The sequence below is a fragment of the Girardinichthys multiradiatus genome, chromosome 12 (genome assembly GCF_021462225.1).
Source record: "Girardinichthys multiradiatus isolate DD_20200921_A chromosome 12, DD_fGirMul_XY1, whole genome shotgun sequence".
Classification (NCBI taxonomy): domain Eukaryota; kingdom Metazoa; phylum Chordata; class Actinopteri; order Cyprinodontiformes; family Goodeidae; genus Girardinichthys; species Girardinichthys multiradiatus.
This window is the reverse complement of record NC_061805.1, coordinates 52,984,592-53,011,645: the sequence shown is the minus strand read 5'-3', so window position 1 is coordinate 53,011,645 and position 27,054 is coordinate 52,984,592. Positions and strand designations below refer to the sequence as shown.

Sequence of the window (27,054 nt, the reverse complement as noted above, 5' to 3'; positions counted from 1 at the left end):
ATGCAACGCTGTCTGAATGGACCATATTTCTGTAAAAATTGATATTTTTCTATAAAGTGCCTTAAGATGACATCGGTTGTGAATTGACCCGTGTAAATAAACTGAATTCAGTCGATTACACGCTTTAGAGAAGTAACACCATGAAGAAGAACATTAATTTGTGTAAGGGTAGGGCCCTCTGCTGGCGGTTCTGTGACACTGAGAAAAATAAAAATGGAGAGCTACTATAATGAAATGTCTTCACAGGGGCGGGGTACTCTGTGAGATTAAAGGTCATTGAAGAATCCTCAGATAGGACGAGGTTATGAGAAAATGCTATTATTTCTTCACACTCGGGCTGTTTTTACGCCCTTTCCTCCTTTTTTTCTTCTTTTTCAGACAGCGCCACCTTGGTACTTTGCTCGTATTTTGTATATTTTGTCTTTGTCATTTCCTGCTGTACTGAAGCCACGTTTACAAGACAGCAGCTCCCAAACATCAGGGAGTCTTCTCTGAACGGTTTCTCCCCGATTTTCGAACCAGAGTGTTTTTCAGAGATCCTAGTTGGAAGTGCGGCAGCTCTCTGTGGGATTTACTGAAGACGCAGGCGAGAGAAATGAGCAGGAAAGCTTGTCAAACTCTGGCTTGGAGAACACATCCTGGACAGCGAGCTTCTCTTGTCAGGCTTCCAGATGCTTCGTGCGGAGCACACATGGAGCTCCCAGGAAAAACAGAGGAGGTGTGATCTTTTATCATATAAACGAAGGCTGGTGGTCAGATGTCACACTGCTACAGAAGACCTGTAGTCCTCACCTAGTGTCATTTTTTATAAACTGCAAACCCGTTAATTCACCGACGAGCCCTTGTTCATTCTGATCGGAGTTTACATCCCTTCATCCTGTACTTCAACAGCGGCTGACCTGGAGAAAAAACAGTGGAGACCTGGACCTGAATAAGCAGACAAGAAACAAACTAAGGAGATCAAATTAGCAAAAAGATTCTCCAGCGAGGGGAAAAAACAGCTTTTCAGTTGATGGCACTACTTCGGTGTGGTGGAGTTTTCAGACTATTATACCTTTATTTATTAGTACCTAATCTGGTCGGGTTAGGTTGGATCGGGTCAGTTTAACACGATTTGATCCATTTTCCATTACGATTGCGTACCAAAGTGTTGTGATAGAGACACAAGCACAACAACAACATCCTGGACTGCTGCTCCGTTTATGACTGCTCTCAGACTCGAAGTGAAAGAAGAGAACCAGAGAAGGTTCTGGGCAGCAAGACCCAAAGCAATGTGTGTCGGTACCGGAGAGAGAGGGAAGCCATGCCGTATAAAACAGAAGGATACGAACTATAGGGCATGTGAGGTTAAGCTAATGCTTGCGTACTATCATAGAACTCATAAGAAGCCCTGCGTCCAGGATTTAACTGTTGAAGATAGTAGTTATTGCAATATGCTGTGACTAGTGACTAGTGACTTGTGACTAGTGACTTGTGACTAGTGACGCCGCCCCTAACCAATCAGTGAATGACAGTCTTCTGACGTCGCGTTTTCAGCCCAACTCGGCACAGCTGGAACTGAATCTAATCAGGTACTAATAATAGTAGCCACTCCATGAAACCGCTACTAATGGAAAAGCCAAAAGACCAAGACGAACCTTAGGGAACCGTGCTGACTAGGAACTAGTGGAAAAGGGGCATTACCAACTACAGCGGCCCTACCCCCATGCTGTGACGACACCCCGCCTGGCTGAGGATCTCAACCGTTTCTTCTGTAGGTTTGGTTACCAGTCATTCACTCCTCACTCCAACTCAAACGGTCAACCTGCATCTCCCACCAATGACTCTACAACCCCCTCCTCTCTCCCCCTACCTACACTGAAGATCAGAGAAGAAGATGCTAATAGGGTCTTCCAGCATCTGAGTGGGGAGAAAGCTCCTGGTTCTGATGGTATTTCCCACTTCTGCCTCAAAACCTGCGCCGACCAACTGGCCCCCATCTTAACTGAGATCTTCAACGAGTCACAGGAGCTGTGTGAGGTCTCCTCCTGCTTCAAACACTCCTCCATCATCCCAATACCCAAGAACCCCACCATCACAGGACTAAATGACTACAGGCCTGTAGCCCTGACGTCAGTGATCATGAAATCCTTTGAGCTTCTGGTTGAAGCACCTGAAGGCCATCACAGGCCCCCTGCTGGACCTCATGCAGTTTGCTTACCGAGCAAACAGGTCAGCAGATGATGCTGTTAACTTAGGTCTACACTTCATCCTGCAACACCTCAACCACCCAGGGACGTACGCCAGGATCCTGTTTGTGGACTTCATCTTGGCCTTCAACACCATCAACCCAGACATCCTCCACCAGAAGCTCCTCTAGCTCACAGTGCTGGCCTCCACCTGTCAGTGGATCACCAGCTTCCTGAAGGACCAGCAGCAGCAGGTGGAGCATCTTCTCCTGCACAAGAACCATCAGGACCAGCGTCCCCCAGGGGTGTGTTCTCTCAAGACTGTGGAGATGATGGTGGACTTCCGAAAAACATCCCGCACACTGCCTCCCCTCACTATCCTCAACAATGGCGTGTCTGCTGTGAATCACGTCTTCTGGTTCCTAATAACCAGCCTTTGTGAGGACCTGAGGTGGTCTTCACACATAGACCCTGTTCAGAAAAGGCCCAGCAGAGGCCCAGGACACAGCAGATCCCACTAAGAGAACTTGCTGAAGAGACGACAAAGCTCCTTTGGCCTGGCAACACCTTGGGTTGAGCTGGAGAGAGAAGAGAAACGTCTTGGTTTACCGATGGTTGACATTCATACAAATCTTTTGGAGCTTCACGAGCTTATATACAGGTCCTTCTCAAAATATTAGCATATTGTGATAAAGTTCATTATTTTCCATAATGTCATGATGAAAATTTAACATTCATATATTTTAGATTCATTGCACACTAACTGAAATATTTCAGGTCTTTTATTGTCTTAATACAGATGATTTTGGCATACAGCTCATGAAAACCCAAAATTCCTATCTCACAAAATTAGCATATTTCATCCGACCAATAAAAGAAAAGTGTTTTTAATACAAAAAACGTCAACCTTCAAATAATCATGTACAGTTATGCACTCAATACTTGGTCGGGAATCCTTTGGCAGAAATGACTGCTTCAATGCGGCGTGGCATGGAGGCAATCAGCCTCTGGCACTGCTGAGGTCTTATGGAGGCCCAGGATGCTTCGATAGCGGCCTTTAGCTCATCCAGAGTGTTGGGTCTTGAGTCTCTCAACGTTCTCTTCACAATATCCCACAGATTCTCTATGGGGTTCAGGTCAGGAGAGTTGGCAGGCCAATTGAGCACAGTGATACCATGGTCAGTAAACCATTTACCAGTGGTTTTGGCACTGTGAGCAGGTGCCAGGTCGTGCTGAAAAATGAAATCTTCATCTCCATAAAGCTTTTCAGCAGATGGAAGCATGAAGTGCTCCAAAATCTCCTGATAGCTAGCTGCATTGACCCTGCCCTTGATAAAACACAGTGGACCAACACCAGCAGCTGACACGGCACCCCAGACCATCACTGACTGTGGGTACTTGACACTGGACTTCTGGCATTTTGGCATTTCCTTCTCCCCAGTCTTCCTCCAGACTCTGGCACCTTGATTTCCGAATGACATGCAGAATTTACTTTCATCCGAAAAAAGTACTTTGGACCACTGAGCAACAGTCCAGTGCTGCTTCTTTGTAGCCCAGGTCAGGCGCTTCTGCTGCTGTTTCTGGTTCAAAAGTGGCTTGACCTGGGGAATGCGGCACCTGTAGCCCATTTCCTGCACACGCCTGTGCACGGTGGCTCTGGATGTTTCTACTCCAGACTCAGTCCACTGCTTCCGCAGGTCCCCCAAGGTCTGGAATCGGCCCTTCTCCACAATCTTCCTCAGGGTCCGGTCACCTCTTCTCGTTGTGCAGCGTTTTCTGCCACACTTTTTCCTTCCCACAGACTTCCCACTGAGGTGCCTTGATACAGCACTCTGGGAACAGCCTATTCGTTCAGAAATGTCTTTCTGTGTCTTACCCTCTTGCTTGAGGGTGTCAATAGTGGCCTTCTGGACAGCAGTCAGGTCGGCAGTCTTACCCATGATTGGGGTTTTGAGTGATGAACCAGGCTGGGAGTTTTAAAGGCCTCAGGAATCTTTTGCAGGTGTTTAGAGTTAACTCGTTGATTCAGATGATTAGGTTCATAGCTCGTTTAGAGACCCTTTTAATGATATGCTAATTTTGTGAGATAGGAATTTTGGGTTTTCATGAGCTGTATGCCAAAATCATCCGTATTAAGACAATAAAAGACCTGAAATATTTCAGTTAGTGTGCAATGAATCTAAAATATATGAATGTTAAATTTTCATCATTACATTATGGAAAATAATGAACTTTATCACAATATGCTAATATTTTGAGAAGAACCTGTATATAAATTTCTGTGTGGATAACATCATCCCCACCAGAACCGTGAGATGCTTCCCCAATAACAAACCTTGGATCACCAGTGACCTGAAGGACCTGCTTAACAAGAAAAAAAGAGCCTTCAGAGAGGGAGACAGAGAATTATTGAGGAGTTTACAGAAGCAATTTAAAGTCAAGATGAGAGACAGCAAGGAGGTGTACAAGAAGAAGCTGGAGAGCAGCTCCAGCAAAACAATATCAGAGATGTGTGGACAGGGATGAAGAAGATCACAGGCTTCAAGCAGAAAGAAGATCAGACCGATGGAGGTCTGGACAGTCCTCAATGACTATAGACCTGTTGCCCTGACATCTCACATCATGAAGGTCCTATAGAGACTCCTGTTGGTCCACCTGAGTAAGCAAACGGTAAACCATCAGGACCTCCTTCAGTTTGCTTATCGCTGTGGAGTTGGAGTTGAAGATGCCATCATACACCTGCTTCAACAAACCCACTGTCATCTGGACAAAGCCAGCAGCACTGTGAGGATCATGTTCTTTGATTTCTCCAGAACATTTAATACAATCCAACCTGATTTGCTTTGTCAGAAACTCCAGAAGACTCAGGAAGAGGCCTCAACAATCTCCTGGATCAAAGACTACCTGACAAACAGACCACAGTTTGTGAGACTGAAGGGTTGTGAGTCTAACCAGGTAGTCAGCAGCACAGGAGCACCACAGGGGACGGTACTCTCACCATTCCTTTTCACTCTGTACACCTCAGACTTCCAGTACAAGACAGACTCCTGTCATCTGCAGAAATACTCGGATGATTCTGTAGTCGTGGGGTGGATCAGAGATGGACAAGAAGATGAGTACAGGAAGGTGGTGGACCACTTTGTGGCATGGTGTAAAAACAATCATCTCATCTTGAACGTGACTAAAACAAAGGAGATGATTGTAGATTTTAAGAGAAACAGGAATAAGTCAAAAACTATTTCCATCATGGGAGAAGAAGTGGAGGTGGTGGAGGAGTATAAATACCTCGGTGTTCACCTGGACAACAAACTAGAGTGGAGATGCAACTGTGAAGCTGTCTACAAGAAGGGACAGAGCAGACTGTACTTCTTGAGGAAGCTTAGGTCCTTTGGTGTTTGCAGCAAGATGCTGCAGATCTTCTATAAGTCTGTTGTGGAGAATCTGATCTCTTCTACCATCATCTGCTGGGGAAGCAGCATCAGAACCAGGGACTTAAAAAAGCTCAACAAGCTGACAAAAAAGGTTGGTTCTGTTCTGGGGACTCCTCTAGAACCTCTGGAGATCATTGTGGAAAGACGGATTCTTCATAAAATGAAGAACATTATGGAGAACCCTGAGCATCCTCTTCATCAGACTGTCCTACAACAACAGAGTGTCTTCAGTCAGAGGCTTCTTAAGATCTGCTGTAAGACGGAGCGCTACAGGAGATCCTTCCTGCCCACAGACATCAGCATCTACAACGGCTCTTTGAAGAAACCTTCATAATATGAGCTATAACAACATTTAATTTCCCTTTGGGATTAATAAAGTATTTTTGAATTGAATTGAATTATATCATCCTCCTATTGAGATGTCTCATTGGGGGTATTTTTTTTTACCGTGCTGAGATATTTTCAAGGCATCTGAAGAAAACGTTCTTCTTCTGTGGTTAAAAGAAGTTAATCTGTCACAGATTACCCCTGCAGTGTGAGTGTGTGGAGTCTGCGGCTGCTGCCGGCTCTTTGTGGAGCTCTGTGCGTTCCTCTTGTTTACCTGCTGACTCTGGAGCTTGGATTTTCTCACCTGTCGGCTCTGGGAGCTGCTCTGCTGCTGCTGCTGGGTAAGTCTGCAAACACTAAAACACTTTTGATTATCTTTTCAAAAAGTTCTGACATTTTTATCTTTCCTTTGATTGGTGAGATGGTAAAACTAATTCAGAGAAGCATTTAGTTCTGCTGTGAGATGTTCAGGGGTTGTAGGACATTTTTCACCCGAAAGGAGTGCATTAGTTTTGGGGACTGCAGGAGTGTTATGTTCAGGGACTGAAACGACCATGGGACGTTGTGGGACTGAAAGGAATGAGGGAGGTTCAGGGCCTGGACGTAAGCGTAGGACTTGTAGATGAACATGAGACTGTTCAGTAATTTTCTGCTTGTTGTTGTTTTAGAGAACTCTCTGATCGTCCAATCACGCTTCATGTTGCTGGAGTCCCTGCTCATCTTCTTTGTGCTTTTGGCCTTCTTCTCATACCTGCGCTTCCACAACGCTCACAGCAGGTGAGTGTCTCCTGTAACCACTGACCCCTCTCACTGTGTTTCATCCGTTTTACCTTAGATGAGCATGCTCAGGATGGAGACAACTGGCAGCTCTGCTGGACTCAGACCTGAACAGGAATAAGCTTGAACTTTTTCCAGAAATTTGGACACAGCTTTTGCTCAGCTTAGAAAGGACCAGATAACCCTTAAGACGTCCCGCTGTACCCCCACAAAATGCCTCAGGGAAATGTTTCTAAGCTGTGTCCAGATCCACAAAACACATGTTGACCAGTTGATCAACTCCTATGATCCCCCCACAACCAACACCGTTGGACAGACAGGACAAATGATTGAAGAGGTGGCTGATATTGAGAAGTGCTACTGATGGCCACAGGAGGGCTAGACTGAAGGACATTACTGCAGCACAGCAACCGTGACTCAGGACAAGAGATATGGAGGCCAGGGTCTACCACAGCAGACACAACCTAAGATCCAGGCTCTTCAAGGACGCTTCTGAAACACAGCTAAGATACTGCAGAGAACCTTCCAGTTCCCTGGCCTGTAATCCATGTCTAAGGTTTGGCCCTCTTCTGTGAATCCATGTGACAACTCCACCCGAGTTATCCAGGGTGAGCTGGAACGCTGCCTTTCAGTAGGAAATGGAGCGTTTGTGGAGCCATGCATCCCATACCTCTTCTCAATAACTGGGACCACAACTTCAAACTTCTGCTCTGTGGGTCCTTCATGGAGCATTGAAAATGTTTTGTGGTGAAATTTGCCAACCCCTGGCCCCCCCTATGCTGACGAGCTTTCTGCCAAAGCAGCAACCTCTGCCTCGATGATGCACTCAACTTGTTGGAACAGGGTCTTCAGACTCTTCCTGCACCACTGAGAAATGGGTGATTGGATTAAGGAGGTCTTCCAAGTGCTTTTTCCAGCACCCAACAATATCATCAGTCTGGGTCCACAGTTTCACCCCCAAACCAAACTCTGTTTTCTCTTTATGAGTCTCTAGACAGTTTTCCACAACTTCCTTGAGGCCAACAGAAAGTTCTTGATAGCCCCTCTAAATTCCTCCACTGCCCGAGGTTTGCTTCTGCAACCACAGAAATGGTAGTCCTCGTGACCATTCGTACCTGTCAACTATTTCAGGGGTCCTTACAGACAACCATGCCATGAAAGCCTTCTTCTCCAGCTTGACAGTTTTCATCAACTCGGGTCTCCAGTCCTATGGTTATCCCTTCAGCAGGCACCAATGACCTCCTGGAAGTCACACCTTCAAAGAAAACTGAATGTGGTTCACTCAGATTCCATTACCCTAAGTTCATAAGAACATGACAGAAACTCCTGGAGATTGAAGTCCTGACCAGGTTCCTCTGGCAGTTGTTCCCACAGTGCCCTCACCACCCGTTTAGGGTCACCAGGTCTACCCAGCAGCTTCCTCCACCACTGGTGATCATTTGACATCTCTCCACTGTCTTCACCTGCATGTTTTAAGATGTAATGTTGCAGGTCTGATCTTTGGTCCAAGGTGGCCTGGTATCAAGTTGTTGTGGAGCACCTTGTGCTCAAACATGGTGTTTGTTGTGGACATCCCATGGCTAGCACAGAAGTCCCCTAACAAATCACTGGGAGTCCCTTTCTTCTCCAAATAAAGCTCTTCCCAGTAACACCAGCATTGCCTAGATGGAGAGTTAACATATCCCGGATCAGAACAGAATCCCTAGATGGCACATATTCTTGTAGCTTGAAGGCACAAACAGAAGAACCTTTTAATCGCTGTGGAGAACACCAGCACTGAGGTGTTCGTCCCACAGCTGCCTGGAGCATCCCTTCTTGGGCAGAGTTGGAGGGTGACCAGCCACTCTCCAGCAGCTGGGTTTCAGGGTCCAAACTGTGTGGATGTGTCCAAACGACAGCAGTATCCTGGCAGCAGGGGGCACTGTAGTTGCCCCAGTCACAAAGCATATCTGACCTTTTTTCTCCTCCTCAGGTCCTGGTCCAGGTACAGCTGGCTCCTCCTGTCAGGTGTCTCCTGCGCGGCTGCCGTCGGGTGAGAACTGATCTGCCACATGTTATTATCATGTTTAACAGGAACTTTAACGTGTTTAACATGTAACATAACGTGGCCTGGTCAGGGTGAAGTACATGGGCCTGTTCTCCTACCTGCTGCTGCTGGGCGTGGCCTCTGTGCACAGCTGGAACCTGATTGGAGACCAAGCTGTGAGTCATGTGAGTGCAGCTTCATGCTGAATATGCTCTGTAGCCATTGATCACGGTGATGGGTCCTGGAAGATTCTGTTACCCGGTTCTTATTGGCTCGTGTTCTGTCTCTGTGTGTTGGTGCAGCTGAGTGTCTTTATTCAGTGTGTGTGCAAAGTTCTGTGTCTTTTGGTGGTTCCGGTTCTACTCTACGTGTTCTGGTTCTACATTCACCTGAGTGTCCTAAACCGCAGTGGACCACATGACCAGCTGATGAGCTCGGCCTTCCAGGCCAGCCTGCAGGTAACTACGCCCACGCAGATGTTTTCTGCTAGTTCAGGTGTTCTTCAGGAGGTTTCTTTGTTCCTCTGTTGGGGTGTAGAACAACTGCACAGCATTAGGAGGTTCCCCTTGAATGGTGCAGAGCACTGAGCCGTTTTCGGAGATACTTTTGCTCTTCTAGGGGGATTTAGAGCCATTTACCAGCTGTATGAATGTCCTTTAAGTGTTTCTAATGGTTCTTCAGCCGGTTCAGATGTTCCTCTGTAGGGGTGTAGAACACAGCCGCTTTAGAGGGGTTCCTTTAACGTTAAAGTAGTTCCACTTGTTGCTTGGTCATGTTTATTTGTGTTGGACAGCCTACAGAGTTCCTTTTTATCTGCTTCTCTGTGGGATCATTTGATTGGTTGGTACAAACGTTTATTGGCTGATTAAGTTGTCTATTTGCTAATTGATTGACCGATTGTGTGTCTTAGGGGGGTCTCTCCAGGATCACTCAGGGTCAGCCCTTGGAAGTGGTGTATGGTAGTCAGGTAACGTTAAGAAGCTCCGCCTCCCAGCCTGTCTCCTGTTGGCTCCACTCACATAAAGCCAACTATCCAATCAGGTACTGCCAGCTTAGTCCAACCCAGCAGCTGATCACAAGCCTTTGACGTAGATCTGAAGATGATAACTTCCTGTTACGATCCTCTGTGTTCAGGTATGAAAATGGGCGGGGCAGCTCTCACCAGCAGCAGGTTACCTGTTATCCCTTCAAAGATGTCAACAACTGGTGGATCATCAAAGACCCAGGCAGGTAGGTAGGTCACCTGACTGACAGGGGGTTGATTTATAATGCTTTGAGGGGAGGAGCCTGAAGGTTGAAGCCCTGCCTCCCTCTGAACTCTTAGATACTGCAGCATTTTGGACAAACAGTGGAAATTCATCCTATGCTGCCTGACTTTTACCTATTGGAAGCAGATATATATAAAGATTTTATATCTGCATCTCAGAACAGCACAGAGGTACCCTGAATCACATGAATCCAGGCAGCTGCAGGGATCTGATTGTGAGAGCTGTTTTACTCGATATCAGAATCAGCTTTATTGCCAAGTTCTTACATACAAACAAGGAATTTGACTCCGGTACACTTTGCTCTCTGGTTTTTGTTTTTGTATTACAGAATAAACATATTTACAATTTACACATATATAATAAAAGGTACATTTGCAACATCTGTATGCTGTTGTTCTGTACTCTATTAAATGTTCATCAGAGAAACATCCTGGGGGAAGAAACTGTCTCTGTGGCGGCTGGTTTTAGTGAACAGTGCTCTGTAGCGCCACCTGAAGGTAAAACTCTAAACAGTTTATGTGCAGGGTGTGTGGGGTCTGCAGAGATTTTAGCAGCTCTTTTCTTGACCCTTGACCTGTATAAGTCCTGGATGGAGGCAAGGTCAGCTCTGATTATTCTCTCTGCAGCCCTGATTATTCTCTCTGCAGTCCTGATTATTCATTGCAGTCTGGACCTGTCCTGTTTGGTGGATGATCCAAACCACACTGAGATGGATGAAGACAGGACAGACTGAATGATGGCAGTGTAGAAGATGACCAGCAGCTCCTGTGGAAGGTTGAACTTCTTGAGTTGCCTCAGGAAGTACAGTCTCTGCTGGACCTTCTTTCGAACAGTGTCTATGTGTGAAGACCATCTCAGGTCCTCAGAGATGGTGGTTCCTAAGAACCTGAAGTGGTCCACGGCCGATACAGTGTTGTTGAGGATGGTGAGGGGGGTGTATGGGGGTGGTGTTCTCTGAAAGTCCACCACCATTTCCACAGTCTTGAGTGGGTTCAGTTCCAGGTAGTTCTGACAACACCAGTGTACCAGCCGATCCATCTGCTGTCTGTATGCAGACTCATCACCATCCTGGATCAGTCCAATGACAGTGGTGTCGTCTGCAAACTTCAGGAGTTTCACGGACGAGTCCAATGAGGTGCAGTCATTTGTGTACAGAGAGAAGAGGAGTGGGGATAGAACACACCCCTGGGGGGCACCAGTACTTATTGATCTGGATCGGGAGAAGATGCTCCCCAGTCTCACCTGCTGCTGTCGGTCCATCAGGAAGCTGTTGATCCACTGACAGGTGGAGGCTGGGACGTTGAGCTGGGTGAACTTCTGGTGGAGGAGAGAATTTACAATATAAAACATTTATTTTCCCGGAACCGTCTGGCCTCTTTCCCAACGTGTCTTTAATAGTTTGCTTATAATCGTTTTGACTTCTCCCCATGATTGGTGGAGTGGCGGGCAGCTCCAGGACACGTGGTAGTGGTTTGCCTTCTCTTGGCCACAGGCCCTCCAGCACCACACCTTTTTATTTGAAAAGCTCTGCTGTTCAGGTGTTTAACAAGATTCCTTCACCAGAAAAGGCCAGGCACACTTTTCCATTGTTGTTTTGGTAGGATTGTCCCATATCTCCAATTATAACGTAATATTCTCCCTTTATATACGTGCTGTCCTCTTCATTTAAACCAGTAAGTCCATGATACAGTGCTGAAATAAGCTCAATACATGGATTTGATTTATAACTTGCCACGAAGACCTTTAAAAGACCAATATTAAGTTCTTCTATTTTTTTAGCAATTCTTCAGTATAAGTTCTATCTTGAAAAAATCTATAAAAATTAAAATTAGTTAGACCATGTTGCTCTTCAATACTCCGCCCATAAATTCAATTCAGTCCGGTTTTATTTATATATCGCCAATTCACAACACATGTTGTTTCAAGGTTCTTCACAACAGTCAGGTTCATTCATTCCTATTAATCGTAACCATTGAACAGTTCAGTCAGATTCAGTTATTTATTCAAATTGGATAAAAAGTTTTTCTATCTAAGGAAACCCAGCAGATTGCATCCAGTCAGTGACTTGCAGCATTCACTCCTCCTGGATGAGCATGTAGAGACAGTGGACAGTCACTGGTGTTGACTTTGCAGCAATCCCTCATACTGAGCATGCATGTAGCGACAGTGGAGAGGAAAAACTCCCTTTTAACAGGAAGAAACCTCCAGCAGAACCAGAACCAGGCTCAGTGTGAGCGGCCATCTGCCACGACCGACTGGAGGTTTGAGAGAACAGAGCAGAGACACAAAGAGAACAAAGAAGCACTGATCCAGGAGTACTTTCTATGGGAAGGAAAAGTAAATGTTAATGGATGTAGCTCCTTTAGTCGTTTCATCTAGAAAGAAAGAACAGATAAACTCTGAGCCAGTTTTCAAGGTTAGAGTCTGAAAGAGAGAACATAGAGTTAGTTACAGTAGAAGCTCAGTCAGTAGCCATGTCTAGGAGAGAGAAAGGGTTAAACACTGAAAGACAGGGCCATGTGGATCATCTGTAGAAGGTGAGCATTAAGTTGTTGCCAGCAGAAGCTTGGATGATTCCCCTCTCCAGAAAGGTGTCACAGGTAGACACAGAGTCAGGCCAGGTGTAGCTTCTAGGAAGAGAAAAGAGAGAACAAAGTTAAAAGCTGAAATAACGGCAAATAATGCAAAATTGGAGAGTAGTGTGAGAATGTAGCGAAGAGGGTGAAAGTGGTCATTATGTCCTCCAGCAGCCTAAGCCTATAGCAGCATAACTACAGAGATAGTTTCAGTTCAGATTATTTAGTTAAACGGCGCTTATTTACAACAATGTCGTCTCAAGGAACCTCACAAAGGGTCCCACTGGTGGTCATTGTTATACTAAAGAAATAAGGAAGATAACTCAGGATAACCTAAGCCACTCTAACTATAAGCTTTATCAAAAAGGAAAGTTTTAAGCCTAGCCTTAAAAGTAGACAGGGTGTCTGCCTCACGGACTAAAACTGGGAGCTGGTTCCACAGGAGAGGAGCCTGATAACTAAAGGATCTGCCTCCCATTCTACTTCTAGAGACTCTAGGAACCACCAGTAAACCTGCAGTCTGAGAACAAAGTGCTCTGTTAGGAACATATGGACCAATCAGATCTCTGATGTATGATGGAGCTAGATCATTAAGGGCTTTATATGTGAGGAGGAGAATTTTAAATTCTATTCTGGATTTAACAGGGAGCCAATGAAGGGAAGCTAAAATAGGAGAAATATGATCTCTCTTTTTAATTTTCATCAGAACTCTTGCTGCAGCATTTTGAATCAGCTGAAGGCTTTTAACTGCATTTTGTGGACATCCTGATAGTAAAGAATTACAATAGTCCAGCCTTGAAGTAACAAATGAATGGACTAGTTTTTCAGCGTCACTCCTGGACAGGATATTTCTAATTTTGGCAATGTTCTGGAGGTGAAAGAAGGAAATCCTAGAAACCTGTTTAATATGGGATTTAAATGACATGTCCTAGTCAAAGTTAACACCAAGGTTTTTTACTTTATTTAATGCCATCCAGGTTAAGTTATTGACTAAGCAGTTTCTTTTTTAAAGACTCCGGTCCAAAGACGACAACTTCTGTCTTGTCTGAATTTAGAAGCAGAAAATTTAAAGTCATCCAAGTTTTTATATCTTCAAGACCTGCTTGTAGTCTATCTAACTGGTTTGGTTTATCAGGATTTATGGATAAGTAAAGCTGAGTATCATCAGCGTAACAGTGAAAATTTATCCTATGCTGCCTGATAATTTGACCTATTGGAAGCATATATATAGTAAAGAGAATTGGCCCAAGTACTGAACCCTGTGGTACTCCACAATTAACCCTGGAGTTTAAAGATGATTTATTATTTACATGAACAAACTGGAATCTGTCAGACAGATAAGATTTAAACCAGCCTAGCGCTGTTCCCCTGATCCCTACAGCATATTCCAGCCTTTTTAAGAGAATATTATGATCGACTGGATCAAATGCAGCACTGAGATCTAACAGAACCAGAACAGACACAAGTCCATTATCTGAGGCCATAAGAATATCATTAGTGACTTTCAGCAGAGCTGTTTCAGTGCTATGATGAGCTCTGAAACCTGACTGAAACTCTTCAAACAGGTCATTGCTGTATAAATGTTCACACATTTGATTAGCAACTATTTTCTCAAGAATTTTAGATAAGAATGGAAGATTGGATATAGGTCTGTAATTTATTAAATCATCTCGATCAAGCGAAGGTTTCTTAAGTAAAGGTTTAATTACAGCTAACTTAAAAGCCTGTGGTTCTGATCCATTTACTAAAGATAGATTAATCATATCTAAAATGGGGCTGGTAATCAGAAGGAACACTTCCTTAAATAATTTGGTTGGGATTGGGTCTAACATACAAGTTGAAGGTTTAGATGAAGCTAATATTTCTGATAACTCAGGAAGCTCCACAGGATCAAAACAGTCCAAACACAAATCAGGTTCTACAGTTATTTCCAATGTTGTCTCACTTGCTGAGGATGAAGTAATCATCTTCAGGAGTACGTCAAAGATTTTATTTTTAATAGAATCAATTTTATTTAAGAAGAATCCCATAAAGTCATGGCTGCTAAGAGCTAAGGGAATGGATGGCTCAACAGAGCTATGACTCTGTGTAAGTTTAGCAACTGTACTAAAGAGAAACCTAGAATTATTCTAGTTCTCTTCTATTAATGATGAGAAATAAGCTGTTCTGGCTTGGTGAAGTGTCTTTTTATACAACAGTAGGCTATTTTTCCAGATTAAGTAGGAATCCTCTAGGTGTGTAGAGCACCATTTTCTCTCCAATTTTCTAACATTGTGCTTTAAAGTATGCAGCTCTGAATTAAACCAAGGAGCCTGCCTCCTATGAATGATTAACTTCTTTTTCAAGGGGGCTGCATTTTATGATGCATCACACAATGATGAAGAAACACTATGAACAAGAGAATCAATTTGTGAAGGGGCAGAAACAAAATTATTGCCCTCCATTGTGCTTTTCTGTGATAATGAGGAAATTAAAAGTGGAGCAGATTCTTTAAAGGTTGTTACAGCATCGCCTGATAATGATCTATTATAATGAAATTTTATTTCAGATGTGGAGTACTCGGTTAAATTAAACTCAAAGGTTATTAAGAAATGGTCAGACAGGACAGGGTTATGAGAGAATATTGTTATGTATTTACACTCACTGCCATATGTCAGCACAAGGTCCAGAGAATGAAGACAAAGGTGGGTAGGTTTGTTAATGTTTTGATCAAAGCCAACTGAGTCTAAGATAGCATTAAAGGCTATATTTAAGCTATCACTTTCAGCATCTACATGAATGTTAAAATCCCCTACTATAATAACTTTATCTGTATTTAACACTAAATCAGATAAAAGGTCTGAAAACTGATCTAAAAATTGAGAGTAAGGGCCTGGTGGACGGTACAAAACAACAAACAGAAAAGGTTTTAGTGCTTTGCAATTTGGATGAGGAAAACTAAGGATTAAATATTCAAAAGAGTTGTAGCTATTGATTGGTCTGGGACTAATCAATAAATCCGACTGAAAGATGGTTGCTACTCCTCCTCCTCGCCCAGTATTTGAAGGAATGTGAAAATTTAAATAATTAGTAGGAGTTGACTCATTTATAGCAACATAATCCTCTTGCTGCAGCCAGGTTTCTGTGAGGCAAAATAAATCAATCTGATTGTCACAAATCAGGTCACTAACTAGCAATGTCTTTGAAGAGAGAGATCTTATGTTCAGTAAGCCACATTTAATGGTTTTATTTTTCTTTTTAGTCTGAGTTGTGTTTATTTTTATGAGATTTTCCTGATTTCCTCCTTTTAGATTATTTTTTAATCTATTCAATTTTTGGCCGTGGGCGAGACACTGTCTTAATAGGGTAATGGGTGGGTAGCAGTACAGAAGCTGCAGAGAGGAGTATTAAACTACGACCCTGCTTCCTGGTCTGAACCCTGGGTTGTCAGAGGTTTGGAGAACTAATAAATTCGACCAGATTCCTAGAAAGAAGAGCTGCTCCATCCAAAGTGGGATGGATGCCGTCTCTCCGGATCAGACCAGGTTTTCCCCAAAATGTTTTCCAGTTATCAATGTAGCCCACATTGTTTTCTGGACACCATCTAGACAGCCAGCGGTTGAATGACAGCATGCAGCTAAACATGTCGTCACTGGTCAGATCGGGGAGGGGACCAGAGAAAATTACGGAGTCTGACATTATTTTGGCAAAATTACACACCGAAGCAACACTAACTTTGGTGACATCCGATTGACGTAACCGGGTGTCATTACCACCAGCATGAATAACAATATTACTGTATTTACGCTGATCCTTAGCCAGCAGTTTCAGGTAGGATTTGATGTCGCCCGTTTTGGCCCCTGGCAGACATTTGACTATGGTCGCTGGTGTCTCTAGTGCCACGTTTCTGACTATGGAGCTGCCAATTACCAGAGTTGGCTTCTCAGCGGGTGTGTCACTGAGCGGGGAAAATCTGTTAGAAACGCAGACGGGTTGGTGGTGACCTGTGGGCTGGGATCTAGAACTATGCTTTCTACGTACCGTCACCCAGCCGGCCTGAAGCCCCGGCTGAGCGGGCTCTGCTGGAGGACTGCTACGGGGAGCTACCCTCGGTGGCTCCGCGCTGGCTAAGGGGCCTCGGAGATATCACAGTAGAGAGAAATCAGATCAAACGAGAGAGTCTTCGCACACCAAACAATCCAACAATGAACAACAGGAAGTGACGTTACCCAGAGCAACAGAGCATCCACGTCCAGTGCAGCAAACTCACTCCATAAAGAGGTCGCTACCTCTCTACATACATATATTGTGTGTGTGCTGTTCCTCCATGTGAATTTTCATGATAAATCCAGTTAAATTTATGGAAAGGAAACATTGAAGAAATATGTTAAAAAGTAAATTCATGCCACTGAAATGAACAATTGTTGGGATATATGGTCATAAATAGCACTAAAAGGCTTTTCCAGACGACTCCTTTGCATTTTGTTGCGCCCATTGATGACATCAGAGGGGAACTCCTGCAGGTAAACTGACTGCTACCAAGAATCTGATGTTTCTGTAGAAATACAGAGCCTTGCTAAAGTATTCAGCCCCCTTGAACTTTTCAACATCTTGCCACATTTCAAGCTTCAAACATAAAGATATGAAATTCAAATTTTTTGTGAAGAATCAACAACAAGTGGGACACAATCATGAAGTGGAATGAAATTTATTGGATGTGTCAAACTTTTTTAACAAATAAAAAACTGAAAAGTGGGGCGTGTAATATTATTCAGCCTCTTTACTTTCAGTGCAGCAAACTGACTCCAGAAGTTCAGTGAGGATCTCTGAATGATCCAATGTTGTCCCAAATTACTGATGATGATAAATAGAATCCACCTGTGTGTAATCAAGTCTCCGTATAAATGCACCTGCTCTGTGATAGTCTCAGGGTTCTGTTCAAAGCACAGAGAGCATCATGAAGACCAAGGAACACACCAGGCAGGTCTGAGATACTGTTGTGGAGAAGTTTAAAGCTGGATTTGGATACAAAAAGATTTCCCAAGCTTTAAACATCCCAAGGAGCTCTGTGCAAGCAATCATATTGAAATGGAAGGAGTATCAGACCACTGCAAATCTACCAAGACCCGGCCGTCCCTCTAAACTTTCATCTCTAACAAGGAGAAGACTGATCAGAGATGCAGCCAAGAGGCCCATGATCACTCTGGATGAACTGCAGAGATCTACAGCTGAGGTGGGAGAGTCTGTCCATAGGACAACAATCAGTCGTACACTGCACAAATATGGCCTTTATGGAAGAGTGGCAAGAAGAAAGCCATTTCTCAAAGATATCCATAAAAAGTCTCATTTAAAGTTTGCCACAAGCCACCTGGGAGACACACCAAACATGTGGAAGAAGGTGCTCTGGTCAGAAGAAACCAAAATCAAACTGTTTGGCCACAATGCAAAACAATATGTTTGGCGTAAAAACAACACAGCTCATCACCTTGAACACACCATCCCCACTGTCAAACATGGTGGTGGCAGCATCATGGTTTGGACCTGCTTTTCATCAGCAGGGACAGAGAAGATGGTCAAAATTGATGGGAAGATGGATGGGTCCAAATACAGAACCATTCTGGAAGAAAACCTGTTGGAGTCTGCAAGAGACCTGAGACTGGGACGGAGATTTATCTTCCAACAAGACAATGATCCAAAACATAAAGCCAAATCTACAATGAAATGGTTCACAAATAAACGTATCCAGGTGTTGGAATGGCCTAGTCAAAGTCCAGACCTGAATCTAATGGAGAATCTGTGGAAAGAGCTGAAGACTGATGTTCACGAACGCTCTCCATCCAACCTCACTGAGCTCCAGCTGTTTTACAAGGAAGAATGGACAAGAATTTCAGTCTCTTGATGTGAAAACTGATAGAAACAAACCCCAAGAGACTTGCAGCTGTAATTGGAGCAAAGGGTGGAGCTACAAAGTATTAACGCAAGGGGGCTGAATAATATTACACGCCCCACTTTTCAGTTTTTTATTTGTTAAAAAAGTTTGACACATCCAATAAATTTCTTTCCACTTCATGATTGTGTCCAACTTGTTGATTCTTCACAGAAAATTATAATTTTATATCTTTATGTTTGAAGCCTGAAATGTGGCAAGATGTTGAAAAGTTCAAGGGGGCTGAATACTTTCACAAGGCACTGTATTTCAGTCACTATCAGAGAGACGCAGCAGAGTCAGGAGAAGAAAGTCAGCTTTCATCAGATAGAAGAGCACCAGATGCTGCAGCCTGCAGTCTATCAGAGTCTATTGTTCCCGGATGCTGGAGTCAATCTGAATCATACTGGACCACAAGGAAACAGAACCAGCACAACATCCAAATTTACAAAATAGTTCTCTAAAGATGGACTAGATCTGGCTGTATTAATAAACACATATATTTATATATACACGTCTTTATATTAGCAGTTGTTAACATTAGATCAATTAGATCAGTTAGTGGGTTAACTAAGGGATTATAAACTGAGCAATGAAACATTAAATGCACCAAATATAGCTTCTCTTCTCTCAGTGAACTCATCCATTGTAGAACAAAACACATGAAAATATCTGGAAGCATAAAACAGAAAATTAAGCTGTTTAACTTCCACAGAATGACTTGGTTTGGACTTGCTGCCGCATTTATCACCAGTTTTTATTGAGGGATCTGCCTATGGTTCTTGGAGCTCCTCGGGCTTCGCAGTGGACCGGACCGGACCGGAGCAGAGCGGATACGGTGTGAATCCAGGGTTATAGTAAATACGGCACTGAGTGAAACATCCAGAGGTGACGCTGAGCAGCCTGGAGCAGCAGCAGCAACACAAGAGATGATTCAAGATCTGAAGACACCACCTGGTGTCCTTTTTTAACTTTATATCAGAATCTTTAGAGAAACATTTATTTAAATATATCGTATGCACCTGTAATTGATCTAATTTTAATAATAATTTCTTATTTTTAATAACAATAACTGCTGATATCTAAATGTACTTTTGCAACAAGGAAGTTCTTACCTGCTGAGCCTTGATGAGTTTAGCAACAGCAGCAACAACCTTTTCTTTGGAGATCTTTTTCCATCAGATGCTCTGAACAGCGTAGCTATAGACTCTGCTTCAACGTCCTCCTTCATCTGCAGATATCTGACCTCTGACATCATTTATCTGGTCAATTCAAAGGTTTCTTGTTCGAAGCAGTTTGCCGAATAGTCCTCTGATCTGTTCCTCCTCAGTTTTCCAGCTCTGATCCAGGCAGCTCTGATCCTCTTTGCTTCAGGAAAGTAGTGCAGACTAATGGCTGTTGTCGTAGTGTTGCTGCCACCACCAGCAATGCATCGCTTCTCCATATTAACACTGTTTTTAACGTAACTTGGCTTCTACCTGAACGGTTTATCATTGATGTTCACACAATGAATGAGCGGAGACTTTACCTAAGACGTCATTTCCAGGCAACTTTGGACTTTTGAAATATGCTAATTTTGTGTCACAATTGTCTTTTATCACGTCTTTAATCCTAATATGTCAATTACTGCCCAATTCCTTCAATATAAAGATGTTTGCTTTCATTTTCTGCAGTTGGGGAAAAGCGCGTCACAGGACAAGTAAAATAAGCAGCACAACGATGACCTCTAGTGGGGTTGGGCGGTACTGCAGTTTTGTTTTTTCGTAACAGGAAGTTTCGGTTTGTTTTTTGTTGCTAAGCAGCGAGGAGCTGCAGCGCGACTTACAGCGGAAATGATCTACAGGACTACAACCAACATGAAACGGTCTCTAGTGACAGCAGTGACGGATGCTGGTCTTTCAAGGAGGTGAAGCTCAATTTCAAGATCGCTGATTCACTCATTTCGCTGTCAATCAACAAGGGATTCAGCCTCAGACAGATCATCCAATCATCATGCAGAAGCTGAGCGTCCGATGGGCGGGACAAAGCCCAGCATTTCTGTTTCGCTGTGAATGAAAGGAAATCTGCGTCGTTACCAGAGATGATAAATTGATTCTGAACAAGTTATTTAGTCAATGACTTGAACTCACAACAGTTTATATTTGATCACTTATTTTTAGACATTTTAGGAGAAGCTGAGCTTCCCTTGCAGTCTTAGATCATTCGCCACTGAGTGACAGATAACGAGATGGTCTAAGTTGGTCTCTGTACTGAAACGTGTGGATGAAGGGTGGCAGCGTGACCAAGTCCAACGTCACGCCGTGGCCATACGTTTGGCTGTAAATTACACATGCATGGTCCAATTTTCTCCAAATTGAAAATGTTTGATCTTTGTCAGCCCCCAAACTGCTCTATTGGAGCATATTGGAATTTGGATCAACGGCGCCCCCTAGGAAACTTCAACCACTTTGTCTCCCTCATACATCATCATGGACAAATGTTGAACATGTTGGCAGTGTCAGTTGATGACCTCACTTTAGCTCTGCCCACTAACAACCAAATGACAGGTTTTAAGCTTACTGACCTTCCCTCAGTCTCCAGAAATGTCTAACGTTGTCTAATAAAGCATAATACATTTGGATAACATTTTCCCTGCAACCCGCAATGGAAGAAGCGGTAGAAAATCACTGACTGATTTTCCAAGCATGGCAGGAAGTCTTCGTTAATACCTTCGCCACCAAATAGGAGGTGGATGCAGCTTCAGTTGAGAAGGTTCAACAACATTTTGAACACTACTCACATGAGCACAACTTGGCATGAACAAAGACTGCATGAAAGCTTGCTCATAGCACCGCCTAGTGGTCGCGACTGTGTTTCTGTATCTGTTCATTTTAGCAGTTTTCCAGAACTTGATTTTCAAATGGTTATTAAACGTGACGAAAACACAAAAACGAGTCAAAGCAGACATGACGACTGACTTATTATAAAGTGTGCTGATGATTCTGCTGCCAGTTTGCTGGAGAACGAAGCAGCTGTGGCCCAGTGACGTTCCTTCATTCAGTGCTGTGAAGAGTCCTTCCTCCAGCTGAACACAGGAGGAACCGGATATGATCATTGATTTTAGGAGGAAACATTTTAATCAAAGGTCCAAGCTCATAAATATCTGGGGACTGTCATTGATGGCAAGTTGAAGCCATCTGTGAAGCTGTGGGGAAACAGACTCAGCAGCTTCTGTTCTGTTTAAGGAAACTCTCATCCCTTCAGGTCGACCCAACCATAATGATCATGTTTTATTGAATGTTTTTCAGTGGTGTCATGGTTCAGCCACACATCTTTAAAGGAGCATAAGGCCTTAAATCAAAAAGTTAAAAGGTCGTCTAGACCGTGTCTTCTGTCCCTGCTCACCAGGCAACTACAGCAGAGAACTTCCTCCACATTAGAAGGTGTCTCCCATCCTTTCCTCAGAGAGCTGCAGCTTCTTCCTTCCAGACGGAGATTCTTTGTCCCAAAGTGCAGAACGCAACGTCATAGAAACAGCTTTGTTCCTGCGGCTGTGGCTGAATTAAATAAGGTGTAGAGACACCTTCTGCATTTAATAGACGATGTGGTTCAGGCCTGCATTAATTGTATTTATTGGGATGCCAATATTTGTCATTTATTGGGTACGTTTTAATCAAGTATAGACGTTTAAAGTTACCTGAGCCAATTATTTAATTTTTTAATAGAATTCAATTTTATTTTTAAAGAATCCCATAAAGTCATCATTTGTGTTCACCAGAGCCACGAGTCTGCTCTGTCCTGAACAGAAACCTCGGGTTATTGTTTGTCCTGTGGCCTGCTGGGAAATGTAGTCCTGTCTATCTGGTGTTTGTGTATTTTTCAGACAAGAACTAGTGGTGGACACGCCTCCCCGACCCATCCGTCATGGTGATGTCATCCAGCTGGTTCATGGGATGACCTCACGTCTTCTCAACAGGTAAATAGTTCACCTGGTGTGATGTCATACTGTCTGTGTTCAAAGACAAAACTACAATTGCCGTTCTTTGTGTGTTGCTGTGACTCCATCAGAGACAATCAGCTGACCTCTTCGTCTTCTTCTCTCTTGCTGCTGCTTTCTTAGCCATGATGTGGCAGCTCCCATGAGTCCTCACGCTCAGGAAGTTTCTGGATACATAGACTTCAATGTGTCCATGGCAGCTCAGAACCTGTGGAGGGTGGTGAGTCCAGATGGTGACTGCAGAGCTCCTCCACCTCAGACTGAACCTCGTTTTACTGCAGTAACATCCATCCAGACGGAGTCTAGTCAAAGCCTTGGCTTGTAGGATTAATACACATCCACCTGAGACCTTTCAGTCTGATTTAAGGAGAAGGTAGAAGCTCCTGAACATGACAACATAATGATGGAAGGTTGAAGAGAGAAACTGATCTCCTTGAGCAGTTTACACTTCATCCCTCCAGGAATGTTTTACACAAAGCAGAAATCAGAAAGGAATCATTTCTTTGTCAGTGACATTATTTCTGTGGTCCTTTTGGAGCTGAAATCCAAATTAAATGCTCAGCTCTACTGCAGGTAGCCCAGTCCAGCAGCTGTACCCTCCTCTTCCTCAGCCGGGTCTTTGGAACGTAGGTATGGAGAAGATGTGGTCCTTTTGGTGACCGGTCCCCCCCTTGTCTTGTGTCATGATGTCTGTCTGGATGGGTTGTACTGGACTTCTAATTTCCCCTCGGGGATCAATAAAGGATCTTTTGAATTGAATTGAAGGCAGCAGATGTTACTCTAAAATGTTTGCTGCATCAGTGCTGCCATCACTGTAGACGAGATGATCCAAGTCCATACCATGATACAACCTCCTACCATCACAGAGCCTGACTGGTTGCTGACCACATGCTGGATGCTCCTTTACCACCAAACATCTGGAGAGTTGATCCATCTGATCCATGTTCATGGAACATGGATCCATCCAAATGAAGTTGAAATGACATTAAACATTCAAGGTCTTCAGGCTGTGATAAAATAGAAAGGGAAAGCTTAGCTGTTGACTGCTTTTTACTTTCAGGCCAACTACGTCAATCATCTTTTAATAATGACAGACCCAGCAGGGCCATCTAGTGGAGGAGTTTAGATTGCAGGGAGCAACTGAGTCTTCTGTCTTCACTGAACCGAGTTTTTGTTCTTGTGACTTCAGGACATCAACAACAGGGAGGCGGAGTCAGAGGTGTGGAAGACCATCCTCTCCGAAGTCCGACTGGTTCATGTTAACACATCAGCTGTCCTCAAGGTGCTCATGGACACTAACCCTCACAGGAAATGGTGTCACAGTATCACCTGAGCAGAGTCTCAGTATTAACCTGTGTGTGTGTGTCTGTGTGTAGCTGAGCGGCGTCCCTCTTCCAGACTGGGGTTTCCGTCAGCTGGAGGTCGTAGCAGAGAAACTGCCAAAGGGACACAGAAGCAGTTTGAGCTGGACAGTGGAGGAGCACCGATATGGAACCAGTAGGAGCATTAGATCAAAGTCCTCCCCCTGTAGATAGAACATAAATAACCATCTGATCTTCAGCCGCTGTTATGGGTCTGTCATTCCATCCTATGGTGTTCAAAATCCTGCAGGTTTCACATGCTTCCTTGTTTAGCATGCTTGAATGATGGTTCATTAGCAGGTCTCTGCAGAACCTGATGACGATGTTTTCTGTCTAAGGAAACCCAGCAGATTGGATCTGCAGCAATCCCTCATACTGAGCATGCATGTAGCAACAGTGGAGAGGAAAAACTCCCTTTTAACAGGAAGAAACCTCCAGCAGAACCAGAACCAGGCTCAGTGTGAGCGGCCATCTGCCACGACCGACTGGAGGTTAGAGAGAACAGAGCAGAGACACAAAGAGAACAAAGAAGCACTGATCCAGGAGTACTTTCTATGGGAAGGAAAAGTAGAGTTCTCCTGGTAATAGTTACTCCTTCAGTGGGGTTAAACACAGGCAGGCAAGGTCAGCTGTATCATCTATAAGGAGGAGAACATGAAGGTATTGGCAGCAGCAGCTCACCTGATGGCCCCTCCAGGAAGTCAGTCAGTCATTATCGCTGTAGTGACGTCACAATCTCCCATGATGCATCACCTGCAGGTCAGGGGTGGAAGGAGCGGGAGGCGGAGCTTCATTCTCCAACGCACATCGACGTGGACAGAAAAATCTCTTTCTGGTCCAAGTTTATGGAGCTCCAGGTATGATGGTGAACGCATCATCATACAGTGACATCACTGTTGTGTGATACTGTGATCTCCCTGATGATGTAATGTCGTGATGTCACTGCAGTGGAAGATGCTGACTGTGAAACAAGAAGAGTCTGAACACAAGTACAGTTCTGCCCCTTTGGAGTGGATCACCATGAACACCAACATTGCCTACTGGCTGCACGCCTCCACCAACGTAACACACACACACACACACACACACACACACACACTTAACCTGTGGTCCTGATCTCTGATTGGCCAGCTGTGTTTTAGGCTCAGATCCATCTCATTGGTAACCCAGTGTCATGGGGCGTGGCCAATCTCAGCCTGCTGGCCTATCAGCTGCTGGCGACTGTGTACATGCTAAGAAGGAGGCGGGGACTTAAAGACCTGACTGATGGTACAGTTTCCTCGCAGGCCCAAGTTCTGGTGGCAGACCCAGCCCGGATGTTTGGTTCTGACCCTCATTGTGTGTTTGCAGGGGCGTGGCAGCAGTTTGTATCTCTGGGCGTGGTCTGTGTCGGTGGCTGGATGATGAACTTCCTTCCCTTCCTGCTGATGGACAAGACTCTCTTCCTGTATCACTACCTGCCTGCACTGTGCTACCTGTACCTGCTGAGCCCCGCCCTGCTGGAGCATGTGTACACTCACCTGTTCAGGTACACACACACACACACACACACACACACATAGCTGTAGGCTGCAGTGGGAGAAGGACCTGTCAGGATGAAGGGCTGTGCTGCTCTGAACGGGATCTGCAGAGTTTAGTTCCCCTGCAGAAAGAAGCTCTGCAGTAACATTCAGCCAGCAGTTCTCCTCATTCCTCACCTAAACTTTGGCTGGGTTTTTGAACTCTTTCTGATCGGGTTCTGGTTCTGGTGCTGCCTGGCTTTGACCAATCACAGCTCAGAGCCACAGTTTCTTCCTCTTATGTTAGGACAGGAGGAGCTATTTAAAGCTGGTTCCTCAAACAGAACAGGCTCTCTCTACCCTGTTAATTGTTCAGGTTTCTGATCAGAACCGGGCCCAGAACTGTTTTATTATTATCATTCCATCCAGCATCCATACCGGCTTGTCCTTGCTGGGTTCGGGGGTCCGGTCCCTATCTCCAGTGGTGAGAGAGGTGGGGTCCACCCTGAAAAGATTCTCCAGTCCATTGCAGAAGCACACAGAACCACAGGACAGACACCCGTCCAGACCGTTGTCTCAGGACGATTCAGAGACCGATTAACCCAACAGTCATGTTTCTGGACTGGAAGCTGGAGTACCCAGACAGAACCAAGCATGCAACATGCAAACCCCAAGCAGAAAGTCCTGACCCGGGATTTGAACCTAAAATCAAACCAGAAGCTTTTTATTCTGCCTTTACTTTGAAAGCCTGTCCATCTGCTTCCTGGGGCTGCCTGCAGGCTGCAGAGGAGAATGATGGTTTTCATCCAGAATCCGATTCTAAATCTATAAATCTGTTTCTGTCTGCAGCAGTGGGACACCCCGCCGTGCACTGTGTGTATGCACGTCAGCTGTCCTCGTGTCCATCTTCACGTCCTATTGGAACTTTTGTCCTTTGACCTATGGCAGCCCTGAGCTGTCAGCCAATCAGCTGCAGGCACTTAAGTGGAGAGACACCTGGGACATCCTGTACCGCCGCCGCTGAGACATACAGAGACAGAGAGACACTAAAAAACACTGTTCTTTACAACCTGACGAGAGCCTCCTGAATGCACCATCAGCTGCGTCTCTGAGGTCATATTGGAGGAGGAGCTTTAGTCATGTGACCTGATAATGTAACAGTAATGATTGTCAACAGATCTGCTTTCTGTCATGACCGATTCAAACAATAAAAACTGTCTCCTTTACTTTGAAGGAGACAGACTTCCTGTCTGCAGATCAACTGACTGAAGCCTCTGTTTGCTCAGTGAGAGCCGAACATTACTCATCGGTCCATCCATCCATCATTCATCCATCCATCATTCATCCATCCAACATTCATCCATCCAACATTCATCCATCCATCATTCATCCATCCAACATCCATCCATCATTCATCCATCCAACATTCATCCATCCATCATTCATCCATCCAACATCCATCCATCCATCATTCATCCATCCAACATTCATCCATCCAACATTCATCCATCCAACATTCATCCATCCATCATTCATCCATCCAACATTCATCCATCCAACATTCATCCATCCATCCATCCATCATTCATCCATCCATCATTCATCCATCCAACATTCATCCATCCAACATTCATCCATCCATCATTCATCCATCCAACATCCATCCATCCATCATTCATCCATCCAACATTCATCCATCCAACATTCATCCATCCAACATTCATCCATCCAACATTCATC

The 27,054-nt window shown here is 44.4% G+C and overlaps 1 protein-coding gene across 5 annotated transcripts in view; it reads left to right on the top strand.

Annotated features, from left to right (window-relative positions):
* The window catches only part of pomt1 (protein-O-mannosyltransferase 1), a 28,733-nt gene extending 2,164 nt beyond the window's left edge, over positions 1 to 26,569 (top strand). For 2 of the 5 annotated variants that reach the window (XM_047382053.1, XM_047382054.1), the window contains exons 5-20: positions 6,121 to 6,267; positions 6,595 to 6,703; positions 8,676 to 8,735; positions 8,821 to 8,914; positions 9,032 to 9,187; positions 9,640 to 9,770; positions 9,864 to 9,959; positions 22,341 to 22,433; positions 22,578 to 22,674; positions 23,644 to 23,736; positions 23,831 to 23,951; positions 24,575 to 24,672; positions 24,764 to 24,877; positions 24,958 to 25,084; positions 25,166 to 25,343; positions 26,164 to 26,569. In XM_047382053.1, the coding sequence (XP_047238009.1) occupies positions 6,121 to 6,267; positions 6,595 to 6,703; positions 8,676 to 8,735; positions 8,821 to 8,914; positions 9,032 to 9,187; positions 9,640 to 9,770; positions 9,864 to 9,959; positions 22,341 to 22,433; positions 22,578 to 22,674; positions 23,644 to 23,736; positions 23,831 to 23,951; positions 24,575 to 24,672; positions 24,764 to 24,877; positions 24,958 to 25,084; positions 25,166 to 25,343; positions 26,164 to 26,338 (1,889 nt within the window). In that variant the 3' untranslated portion in view covers positions 26,339 to 26,569. The remainder of the gene's footprint in view (positions 1 to 6,120; positions 6,268 to 6,594; positions 6,704 to 8,675; positions 8,736 to 8,820; positions 8,915 to 9,031; positions 9,188 to 9,639; positions 9,771 to 9,863; positions 9,960 to 22,340; positions 22,434 to 22,577; positions 22,675 to 23,643; positions 23,737 to 23,830; positions 23,952 to 24,574; positions 24,673 to 24,763; positions 24,878 to 24,957; positions 25,085 to 25,165; positions 25,344 to 26,163) is intronic. The other 3 variants (XM_047382055.1, XM_047382056.1, XM_047382057.1) reach the window with 3 other exon arrangements.
* Positions 26,570 to 27,054: the final 485 nt, after the last annotated feature.